The sequence below is a fragment of the Pleurodeles waltl genome, chromosome 3_2, assembly GCF_031143425.1.
Source record: "Pleurodeles waltl isolate 20211129_DDA chromosome 3_2, aPleWal1.hap1.20221129, whole genome shotgun sequence".
Lineage (NCBI taxonomy): Eukaryota > Metazoa > Chordata > Amphibia > Caudata > Salamandridae > Pleurodeles > Pleurodeles waltl.
In genome coordinates, this window is record NC_090441.1 from 11976565 (window position 1) to 11998288 (window position 21724).

At 44.0% G+C, this 21724-nt stretch overlaps 1 protein-coding gene across 5 annotated transcripts in view; it reads right to left on the reverse strand.

The window, feature by feature from the left end:
• ACACA (acetyl-CoA carboxylase alpha) overlaps positions 1-21724 on the reverse strand; it is an 895081-nt gene that overhangs the window by 591536 nt on the left and 281821 nt on the right. For all 5 annotated transcript variants that reach the window (XM_069226569.1, XM_069226573.1, XM_069226571.1 and 2 more), the window contains 3 exons: positions 16645-16758; positions 16193-16282; positions 5698-5816 (listed from right to left, as the gene is read on the reverse strand). In XM_069226569.1, coding sequence (XP_069082670.1) covers positions 5698-5816; positions 16193-16282; positions 16645-16758 — 323 coding nt within the window. The remainder of the gene's footprint in view (positions 1-5697; positions 5817-16192; positions 16283-16644; positions 16759-21724) is intronic.

The window sequence follows — 21724 nt, forward strand, 5'->3', positions numbered from 1 at the left end:
GTCGCTTTGGAGGACAAGAGGTGAGTTGCAATAAGTAAAAATGTGTCAATTTAAACTTAGCATTGATGGTAACATCCTGTACCATTGGACAGGCCCTACTCCATTCACTCCCAGTCAAGGCATCCTCCAAATCAGCACCCCACTGCCCGTGTTCCCTCAGCAGCCCTTTCTTCCCGTCACTTTTGATGGTACAATATAGTTGTGAGATCAAACCTCTAATGGACCTCGCATCCTTCAATAGCTCCAGGTTCCGGGAGGACTTTGTGGGAGATGGAATTTTAGGCCAAATCACACACATAGGGCCACCCACCATCAGCCATATCCTTAAACACATAACTTGCTGTATCCAGCAAAAAGGCTGGAGCCACCAAATATTCAGTTGTCCTGGTGAAAGGTGCCTCCTTAAGCACTTTCAGCTGCACAGTTTTCCAGACTGTAGAAACCTGACAGACCACATTAGGGCAGTCTCCTGGGACTCTTCTTCTACTCATGAAGTATTTAAGGAGCACACTGACATCAACTGAACCCGCCAGAAATATTTTCTCCCATTTATAATCCGCATCAAACTCAGTCTTCTTCTTTTCATGCAGTATTGTTCAAAACTACTCAGAAGAAAATGCATTGCCAGCTATGTTCTTGTTATAAGTACAGCATCACCACAAACAGAAGTTTGAGAATTTGTTTTCCTATCCATAAAATCCACAAAATCAGTATACTTATCAATTTACCAAAGGATAGGCCCTCATTATAACAGTGGCAGTAAAAACCACCTACCGCTGTGGCGACGGTGGACGAAAGACCGTCGCCGTGTCTACCAGCTGTCCGCCATATTATGACCGTAGCCAGAATTCCGCCATCCTTCTGGCGGAATTCCGTCTGCGGTCATGGCGGCGTATGGCGGTAAGATGGTGGTGCTGCCAGCAGCAACGCTACGCCAGTAGACCGCCACAGACCGTATCATGACATATGATACGGCCTGGCGGTGTTCTGCTGGCGGGCGGTGCTGCTGGCAGCAGCGCCCCGTCCCGTCTCTGATGGAGGACCCCCTGAAATCAGGTAATTTGGTTGCTCCGATGGGAGGGAGGTGGGGGGTGTTTTGTATGTGTGCATGAGGGTGTGTGTGTGTGTGTGTGTGTATGGTTGTGTGTGCGTGAATGCAGGTGTGTGTTGCATGTGGTATTTGTGTGGATGTGTGAGTGCGTGTATTGTGTGAATGTGTGTTTGCATGTATGAATGTGTGCGTTTGTGTGTGAATGGATAAATGCATGCGTGGGTGCATGTGGGTATGAATGTGTGTATGAGTGTGTGTGATGGTGCGTGAAGGTGCGTGTATGTTGGGGGTAGGTCTGGAGAGGGAGGGGGTGTGGGGGGAAATCTGGGAAGGGGGGGGCGGGGAAGAGCCCTATCAGTGACAGGGAAGGAATCCCCTGTCACTGATAGTGCCTACAGCCATGGTTTTCATGGCGGTAAGCATGCCACGAAAACCATGGCGGTATGCGGGGTCATAATCCCGTGGGGGGGCTAGTGACGGCCGCCTGGCTGGAGACTGAAGTCCCCAACCCGCCGGCTGTTACCGCCTTGGTGGACTGAGTGGTACATTGGCAGTTTGGCTTGAGCCAAACCGCCAATGTCATATTGTGGGGAAAAGTACAGCGAGCCTGTTGACAGTCCTTTTCTCCATAATACCGCCGTCCACCAGGGTCATAATGAGGGCCATAGTGTTTTGCAGAAACATTAACATAGAGTCTAAGGTTACAGGCTGGTCTCGCGGATCGAAACAGAGAAATTTAAGACCACAACATTTACAGAGAATCCATTATCCTAATACGCAACATTGACACAATGTAGGTTGCCAAAGGCAAGAAGATGCTTGGAAGATCTGTCCACTGGCACAAATCCAGTGCCTCCTTGCACAGCTCCACTTTATATTTTAAAAACAGGGGACGAGTAGCTATTCCCCTAAGGGAAATGTTTTAGTGCAAAACCACATAAAATGTGTCAAGGTTTCATGTCAATATAAGGTCATGTCCATCTGAGGTCAGATTTGTATTTGTTTACTTTCTTGGTATTAGATAGGGCAGGTAGGATGTCAATCTGATCATGACAGAGTCTTCTATTAGCTGCTGGGTGGATTAAGTGTACATCGGAAGGGAGTAGCTTACAAGCATTTAAATTTAAATAGACAAGCGTCAATCTTATTTTCCTTGCCAAGTTTTTTTTATTAAGCATGTTTGGATTTCCAATAATTTTCTTTACTGGTTTTAATACTGTTTTTATTTTATTTCACAAGGATTTACCCAAACCTTTGAGTAGCCAATGGTTCTCAAAGTGATCTTAGCCTGTTGTAAACTTTCAATTTATTTTCTAAACTTGTTGTTTAATATGTCAAGGGCTGATTTTTAGGTCAGCAGTCTCCGTCAAGTTCATCCACAGCCTTGTCCAGAATAGGACAGGCATTTGGCATATGTGTGAGTCGATAATATATATGTTCAGTTCGAGTCTCAGCACTGCCACTGTAGTGCGAGGCCAAGGCACAGCAGAGAGCTCAAATATTTAGAAGCCACAGTTTTTTATATATATATATATTTATATATATATTTATATATATATATATATATATATATATATATATATATATATATATATATACATACACCCACACACAAGAACTGGCTTTAGTATGGGGCTTCGATGTTCCTCTTGCATCGCAGGATGATATTTGCATTGTGTACCATGATGGTGGCCTTTTTTCCTTTTACCTTGACCATGCAATTTTTCTATCAAACTCAGTCCCAGATAAACTAAAGTAGTTTGCTGGGCCAATGTAATTCCTCTGATTATGAAAGTTTTTCTCAGCTGGCTCCTTGGATTAATGACCATGAACTTACGTTTATAAGCTTCAATAGTGAGATGTTTGTTCATGCAGCATTGCTCAAAACTACTCAGAAGAAAATGCATTTCCAGCTAGGTTCTTGTTATATGTACAGCATCACCACAAACAGAAGTATGAGAATTAGTTTTCCTATCAATGTTGGGACATCTGTTTTCACATTCAATAAAAGCTGCCCACATTGTTGATATACAAGTTAAGTAGTATTGGGGCCAGGACACAACCTTGCTGAATGTTCACTCTAATGGGGAATTGGGTGGTACTTTCCGCTTTGCCTCTCTATTTAACTATGTGCTGGAGAAGCTTCTAGGCCTGTAGTAATTTCCACCAGCTCACATAATCCTCCAGAGTTGACAATAATAGAGGTCTATTTAATGAGTCAAAAACTAACTTTAGGTCAATAAATGTTACAATTAGGGTGGACCTTCTTATCTGAACATATTTAATGCATAATTAATGCAGGTCGCGTATAGCTCCATCGCCTGGTCCACTGTGCTAACAGACCAAGTGCCGAATGGAAGTAAGCAGTAGCCTTCCATGAAGTTTGTCAGCCCCATCCAGCAGTAATATTGGGCAGTAGTTCCTAGGCTTTCATAAGACTTACATTTTTTAACAACCACCATAAGCATTGGTAAATTTCATGAATAATTCTACTTAATTTATTAAAATTGTTATTCATTTTAATTCTTCCAATAAAAAAAGTTTACAACTATGCATCGTTCATTATTATAAATTGCATGGGGATACAGCGTCCCCAATACTGTACCAGAAATTACTGATATTAGGCATGTAAATTAAGAGCGTGGTGCTACCATACTATCCAGAGGAATGAGTATTAAATGCAGGAATATTGGTGTTTGTGCACAGATTTCCAAGTTTTTCCTCATTCAGGGCACATTTACCATACAAATATCATCATACTTGAGGTTTAGATTGGTGATTTTTTTTGTAAACGTTACACAACAATGAAAAATTGTGAACTAGACATAAAACCTACGTTTGTGTTTGTTTTTTTCCGATTCGTAAAAAGCAAATTATTAAGTAAATAAGTATAACTTATAATACCGTATAAAAAGAGCTTTAGGATCTTGAAACTGACTATACATACTCGTAGGATTCCAACATCCTTCTTTCAACTACTGGAATCAGAGACTCTTTGGAGATCTAACAGTTGTTACAGTCACCCCGTTCCTTACCAAATCCAAATAACCCATTTTTGAAGAACCTTACTAGACTTGTTACTCAAATATTAACATCACAAAAAAATGAAGGTAGGCATATAATGATCCCAAAACATTTTCATTTCACACCAGAAGAGAATAAACAGCAATTCTGTCAAATGGAACAGACCACTGCATTCTCATTGTACAGTGGTTGGGGAAAGAAGTAACTCAAGAATTCTCAGGAAACTTAGCATCTGCAAGAATCTACTAAATATGCTCTGCACTATCTCAGTGAGGCAACTAGAGTCCTGTTCCACAGCCTGTGAACAAATTAAAAACAAATAATAGGCTTGTTACACTAAATTATTTCATTCAGCTATGGCAATGGAAATGTTTGACAACGCGCTCGAACTTGATAATATCCTAATCCAGTACTTAATCAGAGTTAACCAAAAGCAGGAAGCCCAGGGATAAAATCAGAACCCTTTTTATAAATGCAGAAAGGCATTCTCTCACTTGGAGTAGGACTATATATCTGGCAAGAGTTTGTTTTTCCTTTCCATTTCTAGCATTTATTTACGCACCACGTTGTATTCCGGATGAGAAGCTTCTCAAAATGGATACACATTTGCATCTTTTACCTCATCCTCAGGGTCTAGACAAAAAAGTCTCATGTCTGCTCTTTTATATTCCCCAGACCATTAAAATAAGGCATGGGAACCACACGGAGAAAACAGGAACATCAAATACAACATATGCACCTCACTACGTACATGTAAGATGAATCTGTACATATCTGCCACAGAACAGGCAATTCCTTCAATTTATTGCTACTGAGAATCTGGCTACTTAGTAGTTCCAATATAGATAGTATAAAAAAGTAGGCACTTTTGAAAGGATGACATCATTACTAAATTGTTCTTGGCCCATGACAACTAGAAAGTCTGCAAACAAGATAAGTATTAGCTTAATGATAGTATCTTCCTTTCAAGATTGCCATTTATTTTCTTTAAAAATTGATGTTTTGCCTAATTGACACAGAACCCCATATATTTTGATTATTGGCACATTTATGAGATCTCATCTCTTTCATCCTTTGCTCACGCTCCATACATCTCCATATGTTTTGCTACAGAATTTTCACCCTTGCTCTCGCTCTGGTTCTCTCAAATGACCAGTCTATCCCACTTTTTTGCATTCCACATGCACACACCCCTGCTTCCTATGTTATAAGCTCACTATCTTGCATGCTCAACTTTAACTTACAGCACATCTTCTCATTCTCCACCCCTTTTCTTGTACTTGTCTGCTGACAATGGCTCTGTTTACACACAAATCCTTGCCTTCTTCTCAATCGTTCTTCCAAGCGTTCTCATTCTTTGGCACAGTTAGCACTGGCTTTTGTCTCTCCGACATCTTTCAACATGGTTGCACTCTCGTTAAGATGCATACTGGAGAGTGGGGCCTCTATCTCCTTCTCCCACCTCCTCTCTTACTTTCTTATCATCTAAGCGCATTCTTCATTCTCTGCAGCCTTTCTCTCTCTCAGTTTTGCACTCCATATCCTTTAATTGTCCTAACTATCCCAAAGGCCACGTGGACACAAACTGCCGCTCTCCAGGCCCTGCAGAAACGACGACTGACCTGTTTGGATGGGAGGTGGGCAGCATGAACTGAAATTCCACCACGCAGGTGTTGTCCTTCAGCTGGCGATGCTGCACGCTGTTTAGCTCGTAGGCAATGTAGGCCCTTCGCACGTACACCTGCAAAGGTCAAGGAATCACAACCAATAAGCAACAAAAGGTAAATGAGAAAGAACGGCGAAGTCGTGTTCATAAACCAGCCTCAAACACCATCAATGGAAACCTAGTGGCTTAAGTTGATCACCTTGGACCCTGGAGACCTGGTTTCTGATAATGGATTTAGCATGTAGCCAAAAGAACATGCAATTACGTCAAACCTGTTAACCTTCCTGTGCTCAAATTCTAAATACGTGTCAGTAACACTGAACTCATAATGCTGGGAGTATGACCAACTTCTAGTTTGTCTCAACTACGGCTTAAGTTAGGAGTGGTCACATACAAGACTCTACAAGTCGATTAACAATACTCAATGTGAGTGTTCTTGTGGAGATGCACTTGCCTGCCTTTGTTTGTAGATTAGTATGGACAGCGCCAATGATGCAGCTATGAATCTAGCTTCGAGTGGAAGCCACTGTAGAGCTATTTGTCTATTACAGAACAAAGTTCTCATTTTCAACTTTTTATAGGTGGCTTATCCATCTTTAGTGAACTATAAGCTATCAATGTAATACTACAGGTGCGTCCCCAACCCCGAAATCTCCTCTCCCCAACAGCTTATATTAGGTTATAAGGGAATATATTCATGATTTAAAAAAATATATATATGGATTAAAAACAAGGCGTTGTGTTGTCAGGTGCCCACAGAAGTAAGGATTTGTGATTGTCAAATATTATTCCTACATTTTCTCAACTGCTGCTAGACATATATCAACACTTGCAGGATGAAAAGAAAAGAAAAAGGTTACTTATATTCAGTAACTGGTTTTCTGGTGGATACTATATCGTTCCATAGATTCCTAACATTATAAATATGCACCCTGAAGCCTTTTCCGCAGAAATAGCTCCCCAGCATCGCCAGAAGAGTGCATGAGGCTTCAGCTGCAAGTTCATGCTCGGATTATTCTGCCACAGTGAGACCCCCAAGCCCCGAACCGGCACTCTAGATTCAGCTCCTGGTACTTTTTCCATGATTCATCAAAGTTTGCGGATAAGCACTTGATACAGCATCAACAAAAGCAAGAAATACAGTTTATAAAACTTATGCATGCTTTGGGATCTTAATAATCATGATACTAACTCATCAGGGGAAAAGCCAGAGTGCCGAGGATTCTGCAAAAAGGAATAGTAGATACAAAAAATGTTTTTACAAAAGGTAAGTAACTTACTTTCCTTCAGATGGATCTTTCCTTCTGCAGATCCCTCTCCGTGTGAATCAGTTTAAAAGCAAAAGCTGCTACGGAGCTTGGCTAAAGTAGTGCTGACTAATCAAAGTTGTTTTGTAACCAAGCAAAGTATCCATCGCTGTGCACCTGGAATGTGAGGCAATAATGTTTCACAAAAGTGTGCAAGCAACAAGTGGTTATCTGGCAGAGATCAGCCAACAGAGCACCTCTGGCGACAGCCAGAGCCCTCCTGCGTGGGCATGAATGCCAGCTGGAGGCTCCTTTTTGGCCAAGGTATAGCTGATCATATTGCAGCATGTACCTGTATGTGGAAGTGCCCACTAAGTAACTGCCTTGCCATTTTTAAATCCAGGAATACACACAAGCAGTGGATCATCCACTCTCTCCGGAAATGTGCAGCCACGTACGATGAGCCTGTGCCTGGGATCCAATCAATGTAGTTGCTCCTCCTCCTTGATAGGATGCAGATGCGGGAAAAAGGATGTAGCACTGATGATCAGGCTCCTGTAAAATGCTGATTGCATATTCGGTAGGAATGAACAACAGGCATCAAGGTGGGCCTGAATGGGAGGGCCTGAAGTTACTGCAGCAGTAAAAAAAAAATCAGTGTCAGAAGTCGAATTAGGCAACTTTGTATTGGCTTGAATTAGGATGCCATAAAAAACCTTAATGCAATATTCAACTTCTACTGTGGAACATTAAATGAAATGGGAGTAGAGCTGACTATAGGACGGTTGGTCAGATTAACTCAAGAAAGTGGATATGCTGATAAAAAAATCTTTTACAGTATCCACTGTCAATAATAAGTGCCAAACCGGTCCTGGGTTGCTTGTGTTCCGGTTCACGAAGGACCTGGCCTGGCAGCTCGGGGTGGACTGCTCCTATCGGAGCAGGGTCAAGGCTTATTTGCATTTGGGGGGGTCCAAACTGAGGTGGCATGCTGGGCGTAAAGCCAATAATTAAGATGTAGCCTGAGCGACTGCCAGTGGCTGAGACTAATTTAAACATTCCATCCATCACTTTTGTTTTTTTATGCCACTTTCTGGCTGAGCAAGAGATAGTGCTAAGTGCAGAATGTCAGAAAAGCATGGTAGACAGGGGTTCAGACCTTTCAACACACACCACTGGAAAAAATTAAATCTAGAGACTGGAATAAATTAATTTCGTGGCAAGTTTCCTGACAGACAAGCTAGCATTTACAACCTGTCTACAGCAGATGAATGGGCTAGAGAACGTGATCACCCTGCTGCAAAATCAAATCCATCCGGTGGGGAATAGGGGCCTGTGTGCTGAGTTTCAACAGACTGGCAAAATCCTACTCGCCCAGTCTGAGGCAACCACCTCTCAGACCTTCTGTAAGGAACTGTGACAGAAGCAGAATTGTTGGGAAAGCGTAAAGCAGATCTCGTGGCCAAAGGAACCTGAAGGTGTTCCCCAGAGAGCCAGTCAGATTGACGTGTATGACTGGAAACCAAAAATATTTTCTGTTCTGTGCCATGGGGAACAGATCCACATATGAAGATGGTCATTTCCATTACTTAAGGAAGAAGTTCCACTCATGGTCTTCTGAAAAGGGACAACTCAAAACCTCGGCCATCAAGGTGAGCATGCCTGCAAAGTGTGCAGCTACTAGGCCCAACTCCACAGCCAAATCGGTTCTCAGCAGAGGGTTCTTGAATTCACATCGCCGTGTCGGTTGATATAGTGAATGGTGGTGTTTTTCAACTGAACTTCAATGGCACTCCCTGACATGGAAGGAAGACTTTCAATGGAAAAAGTTATTTTTGCTTTTCCAACACAGTTATGTTCTTGTGCTGTTCCGATGTCAAACATAGGGCCGCAACATGAAGTTGCCAAGGTGAGAGCTGCTGTGAGTACAGTGGACTAAAGGGACAAAGGGTAGGGGTACAACCACCGGTGCAGATCGAAAAGGACAATGGTGCTGGAACCACATTTTCTGTGGCACCAATGAAGGGCCCTCATTCATCTTCTGGTGTGGGGCACCATTAGGGTGCACATGGCAATCAGGCCTTATAGTAGGACTAAAAACCTGGATCGGTGTCTCAGCCAGAAACATCAGACTCAGAATCACATATCTGCAGTCCTCTGAAAATGAGGAAAAGCCTTCATTCAGGTTTTGCAGCACCACTTCCATGAAGACCAAGCCTATGTGTGGCTGAATTAGGAAGTGTCTGTGTTGATCGTCAAGCCCAAGTCATGATGGAGGGTCATGGTGTAATAAAAGTGTTCTGTGATCAGCACAGAGGACTTTGCTTTCACCAGACAACTACAGAAATACATGGACTACTTACATCCACGGTGAATACCCCACCACGGGCAGCACCCTGGTGAACATTCATGTTGAAGTCATCAGACCAAACAGCAGAAGGGAAACTTATAGCACTGGAAAACCATGATTAACCACAGGTAAGATTGGCAGAGAAAGGTAGTCATACAGGAGGTTCAGGAAAACAGCCAATCCCTTACGCTAAGGGCCAACAGAACCAAGCTCAATGAATGACCAGATTCAAGGCTAAGGTTTAGGATGTGCAACTGGTTCCTGTCCTTATTGGGTATCAATAGGCAAAGGAAGTAAACTCCTGTGTCCCTTTGATCCAAGGGCACCACAAATGCACCAACTATATGCCCCTTTGTTCAACAGGGAAACAACGTATGCCTTCAATACCAAAGCTTGTGCCACAATATACTTTCTGGTTGAGGGAGGGCTGACAGGAAGAGTACAGTGCTGCCAGTAGTGTAACAAAATTATGTAGGCCTCATTGTAGAACGTGATGAGGGGCCCCAGAACATTTAATAGGCCTTAAGCTGAATGGGCCATTTGAAGCATGGGTCCCCTTGAAGTGTGGGGGCCCATGCACATACGGGGCTACAGAGGCAGGCTTGTGTTATGCCCTTGGGAGTAGCCCTTGTGCATCAGCTGGAGGACCCAGTGATCTGTCGTGCTTTTCTCCCAAACTGTGGAGAAATGGGAGATGCTCAGCCCCACTGAATCCTATGGTGTAGCAGTGAGGAGCCAAAGAGGTTATGATGCAGCAGAGCCAGCACAAAATAGCAGGCATTAGAGCTGCTGCTTTTGCTGGTGATGGCTTAGCCCGGATGCAACCCTGACCCGACAGAAGCAATACATGTGTTGGGGGTGTTTGGATCAGCTACAAAGATGAATGTGAACACGACTGTTGTGTCCCGGAGCAGCCCTGAATTTTCTGGTACTGCTGGTGGAATATCTTCACTGGGAAGTATCAGACCCAGCAAGCATGCTATGGCTCTGCTGTTTTTTATGCTGTCCAGAGAGGAGTTGACCTTCACCCCGAACAGCCGTTTCACTACCAAAGAGCATGTCCATTAAGGCTAGTGATATATCGTCCCATAAGCACCTGGAATACACTTGAGCATAATGGTTTAGGATGAGTGCTGTGGTCATGGTCAAGCCACAATATCTGCAGAATCCAGGCTGCACTTTACGATTTGCTTGGGCGGTGTCCAGGCCATCACTGACTATATCAGATGAGGAGTTTTTCATGTAGGCGGGGAAACTTATAAGCCATTCATGCCAGCTTCCACAGGACATGTATATACCAGCCAAAGAAGGCACACAACATTTGCATTGTGGAGAACTAGACTGCTGGAGTAGAAAGCCTTCTTACCAAATAGTACAGCCTCTTGGTCTGGAGAGGCAGTAGGGAGAGCATTCCTATTCAGGGTTGCAGAAGAGACTTGGGCCACGGCACTCGCTGTAGAAGGATGTGACGACAGAAACAGATTATATTTTGCATCCATAGAAATCAAGGTCAATTCTAGTGCCTCAGCTGCTTTACATACTACAAAAGTAAATGAATAGACCTTCTCTGATGGACACACGAAGAAGTGAGGGATGTTCCCTTCTGGAGAAATGTCAAGGCCACTTGTGTTTTGTAACTCCATGTAGAGGTCTGCATCTTTATGGTAAGAGGAGAGTATGACTAAAAGTCATCACCATTTGGGCAGCCTTAATCTCTAATAGGCATGGTAATATTATCTGAATCAAATCCAAATGACCATCTATCCAAGAAATCTTTTGGGTCCTTGGGAAGTGCTCTACCAAAGGTTTGTCACTAAAGCAAGCACAGCCCTATTCTTTGGCCACTCTTATATTGTCTGTCGACTTGGAAGGTGCAAGAGGCGCTCAAGGCGGTGCCAGTGACTGGATCATAAGCAGTTTCAGGTGCACGGGGGGCAGTATGTTGGAGGGCATTGGTTTCTTTGGAAGTGGAGCCTGTGGAAGAATGGAGTCGGGCAGCATTGGGTAACCGTAAAGGGCCATCCCAAAAAAAGTTAGATACTTTTGGCTAAAACTCCAGCCTGCCTAGAGTTAGCCAATGGTTTCAAAAATTCCAGCTTTGTCTTCTTCAAAGTCAGATTTGGCTCCCATGACAAAGAAGAGACTGTTGTCAGGGAAGAGCATTGAGACTGAGAACAGACCCAGGGGTTGAATTATTTCCTCAAGTAAGAAGAGAATTTCTCCTTCCTATACTGTTTTCTTTGGGAAGATCTTTGGGGAGATCATTTCATGCTGAAAGACTTACCTGGGGGGGGAGGAGGACGACTTATACTATCCCTGTCTCTGTCACCCCCAAAATACTTGTCTTTCTGCTCTCTGGATGGCCTTTGAGAACATCAAGGAACAGGAGTTGACACCACATGTAGATGTCATGCAGGCCAGACAAAGACATCTTCTCACAACATCTGCAGCAGAGTTCACCCGTCAAAACCTTAACAGGAGACAAGTGATATAACTGCTGTTGAAAGATCTGGAATTTCATCGGTGACCACCAAGAAGAGTTCAGGAACATGGTCTATCAATAAAGAGGAAAATGATTTTCCGAACTCATTAATGGGAGGAAAGTTCCATGTTCTAACTAATTTACAGTAATACCACTGAGCTCCAACGTTGTGTATTAATAATAGGTAATGCTAATCTGGAAGCATCAGAGTACCACAGTCCTTAAAAAATACTAGTTAACAAATTTCTCACAGTCAACTTCCTGGATATTTCTCTTACACAACTTTGCTTTTGACTCTTAAATGTCCTGGCTATGTTACAATGGAGAGGGCTCTTAGAGCTCATATTTCATTTAGTATATTAATATTGTTTTTGGAAAGACCAAAATATTTTCTCTCCCAATTCTTAAAAATATGTGTACAGTTTTTCATAATCATATCTTTCATAGGACTTCAGAGAGGCAAGACATTATCTTCACCAATTTGGCCTAACTTTAACAACAAAAATTATATTTTGGAAAAATGGTTGTATAAAAGGTATTTTGGGGGTGAAGCAATTGTTTACAGACAATCATAGGTTTGTTTTTCCTCAACTGCAAGAGTTATATAATCTTCCTCTTGTCTTTTTGATTCAGTATGATACACTTATAATACGTGGAAGCCAGGCTTTAATTTACTTATTACAACCTAGTAGTGTTGCCCCTCTTCAACTGTAATAACAAAACAGCTTAGCTGCTTAAATATTACAGTTAGGCTGTGATGTTATAATGCATCCTGCCAGAGCCAGGAGTCAAAGTGACAGATGAGTCATAGCAGAATTACAGTTGCAGTTTAAGCAACAAGAACTGTGCACATTTTACTGATCCCTTTTTTTTTAAATCAACTGCAGAAAGCAGAGATGTATTGCATGTTTACTTTTGCATGCTATAGGTCATTACAGGAAAGATACAGTCTTCTCCACATCTTTTAACCCATTCTGAGCTACAGCATGTTTTAATTTGGTGTTCATTAAATTGATTCTGATATTGTTTTGCAACAATTTACTAACTGCATTCTGGACTGTTTAATTTCAAATAGAGATTCCATTCTGATTTTTCATAGTATGCACCTATAACATCTCTTTGATATGAAGAGTAATGATTTAAGCAATTTATGGGAAAGATTATGGTGGAAAGTGTCATTATAAGGAATAAAATACCCAATGCTTTGTTCTATATGGTCACTGAAATTCCCAGTGACTTGCAATATCCTTACAATGTACAACAGAAATACTCTATCCCATATAAGATGAATCTGGGTAATATTTCCATTTCTCTAATGCTCTGTCAAAAATGTTACTGCCATATATCGAATAAATCATCCTTCAAAGGTATTTTTTTATTTATTCATTCTTAAAAAGCCTTGTATTGTAAAAAATAATAAACATAAGATTGCGCATTCATGGGAAAAGCATTTAGATGTCTTATGGTCACCTGAAATTGTTAATAAGCTGTGGCCAAAGATAGGCTCGATTGCTCACGCTGAGAACATCACCCCAACAATATATTGTATATATCATGGGCTATCCTTTACTCCTACTTTGATACATATATTTAATAAGTCTGTTTGTAAACAACGATGACCTTGTCTTTCTTTTCCTGGTACCTCCCCTCACTAGTCCTCCATTTTTTTTTTTATTAATTCAGACGTTATAATAGTTGTCATTTATATATTTATTCACTTTTTAACTTTTATATTTCATACAATTCTGAAATATTCAACAGTGTGTATTTCCTTGTGAATCAGCATTCTCTTTTATGACATCTTATTATTGCTATAATTCTTCTATTATAATTTAAAAAATAACCAAAAAAGAACTAGTGTTCAATTCATAATGTCATTGTCCTGCCTTTTCTACAAGACCTGGCTCAGGTACTTGGCAATCCTCTTGTGAGTGTATACTGTTTATCACTGATTCACCAAAGTCCTGGGGGCAGAAGCACTGCTGATTGGGTGCCATATATTTCTATTAGGGTTTTGACCATTGGAAGGTTAGGGTGATTGATGTTCAAGGATTGCTGGAAGTATCTGGAAATCATTTATTACACGACAGAAAGTACTAGCTCTCTGTAAAGTTCACTGCCTTCAGAACTATGGCCCTCATTACGATCATGGCGGGCCAAACTGCCATATTATGAACAAGGTGAGGGCCGCCAACGGCAGCCCTCACCCACCGCCAGGCTCCCACCGTCAGGCAGCCAGTTGAAACACCATCCACCAAGGTAGCGGATAATGTTTCATTTCCCGCCAGCCTTTTCCTGGTGGAATATCCCACCAGGAAAAGGCTAGCGTAGGGGATGCCCTGGGGCACCCTGGGGGCCCCTGCACTGCCCATGCACCTTGCATGGGCAGTGCAGAGGCCCCGGTGCAGAGCCCAGTCAAGTGATCTGTGCGACGGGTGCAACTGCACCGGCCGCACAGAGGCATTGACGGCGGCTCCATGTGGAGCCGACGTCAATGTCCCGGCTGAGCCTTTCTGTGAGCCGGCGGGCGGAAACAATGTTTCCGCCCGCCAGCCCACAGAAAAGTTCATTATCTGGCCGGCGGAGTTCCGGGGTCGCTGGCGGTCAGTGTTTTGACCATCAGCATGAACACGGCGGATGTTTCAGCCGTGTTCATAATGACCACCAATATCTTTATAAATGGTACAGGTCTTTATTAACACCGACAAGATAAGAAAGGTGATAACTAAAAATTAAGGTGCACTCAATTCCTGCTCGGATTTTGGTTTTGGCAGCCATTTTAGCTAAATACAATTAAGATACTGTAGTTACAAGTAAGTAAGAGTATGCATAGTCATCTGAACCTAATCCTTTATTTTGCAAAAGCAAAATCCACATTAAATTAAGACGACAAGAGCGTCAATAGCTTCTGATCATCTGAAAATTGGTTAAAAAGACTGTTGGTGAATAGGTGGAAGCATGGTGAAAGTCTATAAAGGAGTGGGGAGCTTATGGTTAGTACTCTTGAGTGTTGATGCCTAGACAGGGTTAGAGGAGTGGGAGATACCAGCATCCCCTGCTTATGGAGACTGTTGGAATGGACAGTCATGGTGTCAATACAGACCAGGGATGGGGATAACGCTTAGGTTCACAAGAGCTGTTCAAAGAAAGTGTTTTTTGCTCAAAGATGCCGAGGAGAGAAAAGGGCCAAAGCTCATATGTCACTAAGACATATTATGGCTTGTACTGATAGTGGTGGCTGGGAGAAAGTACTGTTTTTTCCAGTGGGCCCTAAAAGGAAGAGTATGCTAGAGGAAGGGATTGGATTTATGCCAATAATGGAATAAGACATTTTAATGCATGCTCATAAAAGGAGACGGACAGGGTAATTTGCTATGGGCACTGTAGGAGTCCCCCTGCAAACAAATAGTAGAAGGATAGCCACAAAGTTGAGGAGTAAACCTGTATCTCCAATAAGGAAATGCTCTCAGGCTCTCACAGAGTCAAATGCCCTTCCTGCACATGGACCTGCACAGAGGAAGAGCCACCCTTCTCCCATTTAATGCTACTGCACTGTTGTGGAAAGGCCACCCTGCATCTACAGCAACTGGAGAAGAGCTCTTCTGATTCCAGTGTGGGCCCCTTCTAGAAAACCTTGCTGTACATTGACGGGTCCCCAGCATCCAGAGAATGAATGTTTTCCTCTGGTCCCGCACTGTGGAAATGACCTTCTAGTCACAAACTGCTGAGCGCATCATGCCGTGAAATACCTGTCATTCTGCTCCGGAATGGTGGAAGCCTTATCGCCTTGCACATAGGATGGCCCTCCATTCTCACAATGTGTAAGACCCTACTCCTTCTGCTCTCACACTACCCTCAAGCAGTCTAAAAGCCCACTTCATCCCACAATATAGATGGTACAACTCCCCCAATCTCTCTTCACACTTGCAGGGACTTGCCAGCTTCCTCAAAGTGAAAAGCAGGCAATACCAAGCTGCACTTTCCAAGCGGCTTCTGTTGCTCCTGCATGTTTGAGGCTCCCATCCACACCCACGCGAGGATTTCCTCTGTCCCAAGCTGTGAAAGCAACTTGTGGCATCTGAAGTTAAAATAAACTTCTTCTCCCACACAGCTCAAGTGTCCTCTTCTCCTCACCAATAGAAACCCCCAGAGAACACACAAAACGGAAGCTTCTCCCTTCTGCCACAGAGTTGAACTGTCCTATTCGCAGTGGCATAGTTCAAAACCCCGACAGCCCATGTGTCCCATGGCCCCAGTGTCTACACCACTCAATCCCTACACTTTACTCAAAATACCAGGCTTTGAGCGCAGTTCACCTCAGCATTTGGATGGCCTCCCGTGGTACTTCCCCTTAGTGTGTACAATAACTTACCTCCAGCGCAGCCATCCTCACTACCTGGTTACTGTGGTAAAAAAAGTTTGGCAGAACATCAAAGATGGACGTCTCAGACAAGATGAGTTTCTGCAAGAGATAAAATAGAAGCAATATTGAGGATAAAATGTTCCTGTTAATTTCCATATCAGTTTCTATGAACCTCACCCACTTTTGCTTAGCATCAGCAGTACAACAAGGATTGACTGCAAGAAGACAGTAACATGAAGTAGGGCTCTTTTGGCAGCTGGGGCCACCCCAAATACCGACTGCCTCTCACCACAGTCAAAAATGGTGCAGTGATCTCTGTGGATTAAAGGCAGAAAGTGGCCAACCAGTAAACTGTAAACCATGCTGCAGCCAGAGGCGCAAGTGCTACAGGCCCAACTTCCACCGTATTCACACCATCCAAGAGTCATTAGCCATAGGGGGCATGCTCACTGCCCAGGTACCTGCAGGTTCTCGATGCAGAACTGGTGACCGTACATGTCGATGGCCGAGAGGAAGATGGACTCCACCTGGTTATGGCGCAGCTCGTATGAAGGCAAGTGTGAGGCAATAAGTACCTGAAAAATAGTAAGGGGAAGAAGGTTGAAGGGAGAAGGGAAAGTAGCAAAATGTCAGTATCTCATTCATAACCTATCTAACCACGTAACTTGTATCCTGCTGCACATGGGCACACCCAGCTTGCCAATGCTACGGTAAATGTTTACAGCTCATAAGCACGTTTTGCCAACCATTACAGATCAGTAGCAGGTCTGAGATCACAGTGTCAGCAAAGAGATATGTAGATCTCAGAAAACAATGCCACTGGCCCATACAGGGCCAGATCAGGAGTTGACCAGAGTGGTATCTATGTTCCCAAACACAGCATTACCAGTAAAACCATCTGAGAGCAAAGAACACAGAGCATCCCTCAGCCAAACACTTACTTCAACATTGGGCGGGAGGACAGAACACTCTTCCCAGTCAAAGCTCTGATACTGGATACCCTCCTGACACCTAACATTCCCCTTGGTGACTATTCTCATTCTCCAGCTGCCATTAACCACCTGCTCAGAGAAGGAGTTCTAAGTGTTAGCACAAAATCCCTGTAATCGGGGGTAACTATGCTGAAAAGTACCTAATAACCACAGACTACGTGGTTATTCCCCATTCCAGGGATCAAAATTTGTAATGGCCGTAAACTCAGAAGGCGATACCAGCTGACAATGTTAATGCCAGGCCAGTTATATGTCCAAAGAGTTTATATCAAACTCATAATTAAGCACAATATGTATTTAGAGCCGACACTGGAAAGAGAAGTGGAAACTATGAGCGGCTAAAAGAAAAACAAGTTCAATCCAACTCGAGGGACGAGTGCAAGCACTTGTGCACAGACAATAAGACAGTGTATTGGACAACTGCCTCGGTTCACACCGAGATGAGTGGTGAACCAATAAGAGAACTCCTAATCCGTGAATCACGGGCAAGAGTCTAAAAGTGTGCAAAACACCTCCTGCCGAAAATGGCTTTTCCTTCAACACACTTCATACGGCATATAAAAAATACATAATAAAATGCATAATACAGTGCCCGATCTGGAAACTGTGCAGGTTCTCACTTCCCAGAGAATCTTTACTACCAGAGGGTGCAGATACTCTCACGCCCCAGTAGTGCAACCCTGATGAGCTCTGGCACTCTCGCTTCCATATTAAAGAAATGAAGGTGCTACTTGCAGGCCGAGGTGCCCACTTAGAGCATCGATTTAGAGGAATTACAAGGTGGTGGTGACATAACCGAACAAGGTGGTTTTTAAGAACTCACTTAAGAAAAGAACACTCACAAACCTTCCAAACCAATGCTACTGTTTAAATAAAAGATAACTTTTAGTCATGCTTAGTCATAATTATACTCTAGGGCCACACCTCCTTCCCATGTTTTGCTGCAGTACTTCTCAGCACTGAAGTTTAGAAACTTTTCTATCATCCCGCGAAAAGCAAGCGCAGGACTGAAAACGCCAAGCTTTTGCAAGTATGATGAAAGTGTGGCTGAATGAGGCAGAGTGAGTGTGCAGAGACTCATGGTGTCTTTACTTGGAAAGTGTGGGGTAGGGATGGAGGAGGTCCCCAGCCCCTGCAAATCCATCTATGTGCCAACAGTCGTCAACTTGAGTTTGATGTGTTTTCTGGGGAACTTTAAATTACATTTGACAACTTTCTTAATGAAGTTAACATCTTTTCAAATCATAGGTAGTTAATGAACATTAAAACCCATGGCAATGATAGCCACTATTATGCAACACTAAACAGAAATGGGTCCTATAAAACTCAAACAACCCAACTCTCTATACATTGCATTTTTAAAAGTTTCCCCTCTTTGAATAACTCTTTTGAACCCTCCCAGCTCATACAACAAAGTGAACGTCAGCATACAGTGAGTTTTAGAATTTCACTCAGTAAGCATGGTCTGTTTTACACCGGACTTCATTAGAGAACACTACTAGAACATTTCAGCAGCAGACAAACCTGTTCCAAGTAATTCTGGTCAAGTGGTGCCTGAGACAGCACATGTGCTGTCGCTTGTGAGACATTTTATTTATTTACAGGGGGTTAAGAGGCCACTCACTGCTTAACATTGGTTAGCTTCATTGTCACTCTCATTTGCTTGCTTTTGATAAGTTGGGGCCTGTGGCACTCACTTCCGCTTATGTTTGTCCTTCCCCTGGAACTTGGTGCAAGAAATAGTGGCCTATCACTGCTCCCTTAAATGGACTCTATTTTTTTCTTTTTGTCTAAGCACTTGAATAGAGTGTGTCTTTTACACCTGTTTCCCATGTGTACTCGTCCTGCATGTTGCTTCTCGTCCCCACCCCCCGCCTTCTATGTTGCTCCACCTTCCGTGTTACTTGCCCCTCCATCGTTGCTGCTTACCCCCCCCACTGTTTATGTTGTTGCTTGCCCCCACCCGCTATCCATTTTCTTGCTCTCTCCTGCCCCCTCCCACCACATTTGCTGTTTGTGTTGTTGCTCTCCCTCCCACCCCACCTGTTTGTTGTTGCTCTCCTTCCCCTTTACCTCTCTCCCGCCATTTTGCCTCCTATCCCTCCACCTGGCAATAAACAAAAAAAAGGTGCCATGACACAGCTAGTTCTGAGCATGTCATAGCATTTCTTCCCCACCCCTCTGCCCGTTGTCGCCTCTGCACAATAAAAAAGCACTGACGTGGACAGCACTGGATGTGATATAGTTTTTTTTTTTTTTTTTTCTTTGTCAATGTTTTTAGCCATGTTTTACAACAACACAGCTATTGTGAAACATGGCTGAAAGTAAAAAAAAAAGAAAGTGCTATGATGCGGTCAGTGCAGGCCGCATCATAGTACTTTTTTTTTTTTTACTTTTACTTTCAGCCATGTGCTGTACAAACTGGCTAAAAACAAAGCAATCATCTCTTGTATAAAAGCTCTACTCACTTTGCTAATGCTTTTTGTAAGCCATGCTGCACATAGCCGCGCTGCTGTACAACATGGCTAAAACTGTACAAAATCAATAGTTCTTGTCTTATTGGCTTTACTGCTGTGATGTCAGAGTGTCCATAAGCTCTTCAGTGGCCACCTGGCCGGTCTGTTTATTCTCCCAGTCTCCACAGAGCCAAAGGAAACAGTGGGATGGGAGAAAGTCATCTGCCTCCTCCAATGCCTTCTCTTGTCACCTTCTACAGGGATCAATTCACAGAAGCATTTATAAGTACAGAAAGTAGCGCTACAAGCTACAGGAGTACTCTTTTATATACTTTTACCTGTCTTCATGAACGGGACCAAAAACATCCAACTTCCTACTGGTATAAGTGCAAAGAAGGCACAGTCCTTCCTATTTTTACTAATTCTACATGAACATTCGCTGAATGGCCCTAATTTATTCCCACTTTAGATGTTTAGGGACAATTCACAAAGGAATGTAAGAGCACATAAAGAATACTACAATACTACATTATGTACTCCAAAATCCCTTTGTGACTAGGCCCCTGCGTGCCCACAGACTGGAGGGAAGTTGCAGATTGGCGGGAGCTGTGGTACTGCCACCCACCAGCTCCTCCGTCCACTGATGTAGGAAGTACTAAGAAAGGAACATGACGCCAGGTAGCACCAGTGCCCAGCTCTGCATATGGACCCCCGTGCACCTGCTTCTTCACTCTTCACTACCAACTGACCCTGATTACAGCTTCGTTATCCAAAGCAGGGAATGGAGCCCATTTTCCTTGCTGGTTTTAGGGTCATTGAAACCTTTCTACACCACTGACTTCATTAATGTACTGTAATGCAAAATGGCAGGGAGAGTGTGAAATGACAGGGAGTGGGTGGTAAGGCACCAAGCTTTCAGTAAGCATGGTTAGGAGGTTGTGATGCTCTGGGAGGTGGCACAGAGGCAGGCACACTTACATGTTTGGATGCCATGTGGAAAGCGTGCTATGAGTGGTTAGTTTGTGTGGGGTTAGGCTGCTTCCTACCGTTTCGCCCTGCACAACTCGCTTCTCTCCATATACACGGGCCCAGGGTTGTGGAGGGGCATAAACCATATAAAACGTCGGATGTCTACATATCAACAAAAGGGTGTTTCCGACCTCGGAGTTCAAAGTTAACACTCATTGCCTATGATATCTCGAAAAAGCTATTAACCTTTGTTAATACCTACACATCTACAATTCTATATGTGGCGCTGCAGTTATCATTTCAAAGCTCAACCGGCTCAATGCACGGTGATATCCAAAAACCAGGGTAGTTGGAGGGGGGCGGCGGTCCTGGGGTGCAAGAAAACCTCCGGGAATCGATACCTGCCACCGGCCCGCTTCCACTTCACACCCTGAGCAATGCGCGGACCCGCCGGGGCCCACGAGCCTGCCCGGGGAGCGGTCTGTCATGCAAGCGTAAACCCCAGGGGCCCGGGCTCGGCGAGGCCCCCCAGGGCCTCCACAAGTAATCTCCACGCGTCGCGTCGGACGAGGCTTCCCCGAGGAGGCGGGGAGCCGGCGACGGAGCGGGAATCGCTCGCGCCCGGTTCCACCGGGGCCCGCGGGTCCCTGCGCGGCGGGGGCCGCGCGACTGCCTGCTAATTAGGAAAAACAGTAAGGGGCGGCAGTGCCGGGCCACCCCTGGCGCGGAGAGGAGGGTGCCGGGGCTGGGCCGAGCCGCGGCCAGTCACCGGGGGGGGGGGTGGGGGGGGCAGCGCTGGGCAGCCGCAGCGCGCCCTGGACGTGCCCGCCACCTCTGACTGGGGGCGCCAGGGACCACCCCCCCGAGACCGAGGGCTTGAGCAACAACGCGCTCAGGCTCCAACTGAAGCAAGGCGTGTACCCCGCGTGACAACGGGTGATGCCAGCGGGAGGGGGTTGGGTCCGGCTCCTTGTCACGGTTAGTTATTCGCGGTTTGGTATTTGCGTGTGCAGAAACAAAACAGCAACGAGAGCGAGGTTATCCTCTTTTCATAATATAAGTGCCCCGGTTAAATGTGGATAGGTTTCCATAATATCCCACCTGAAGCTCTGTACTACCCCAGA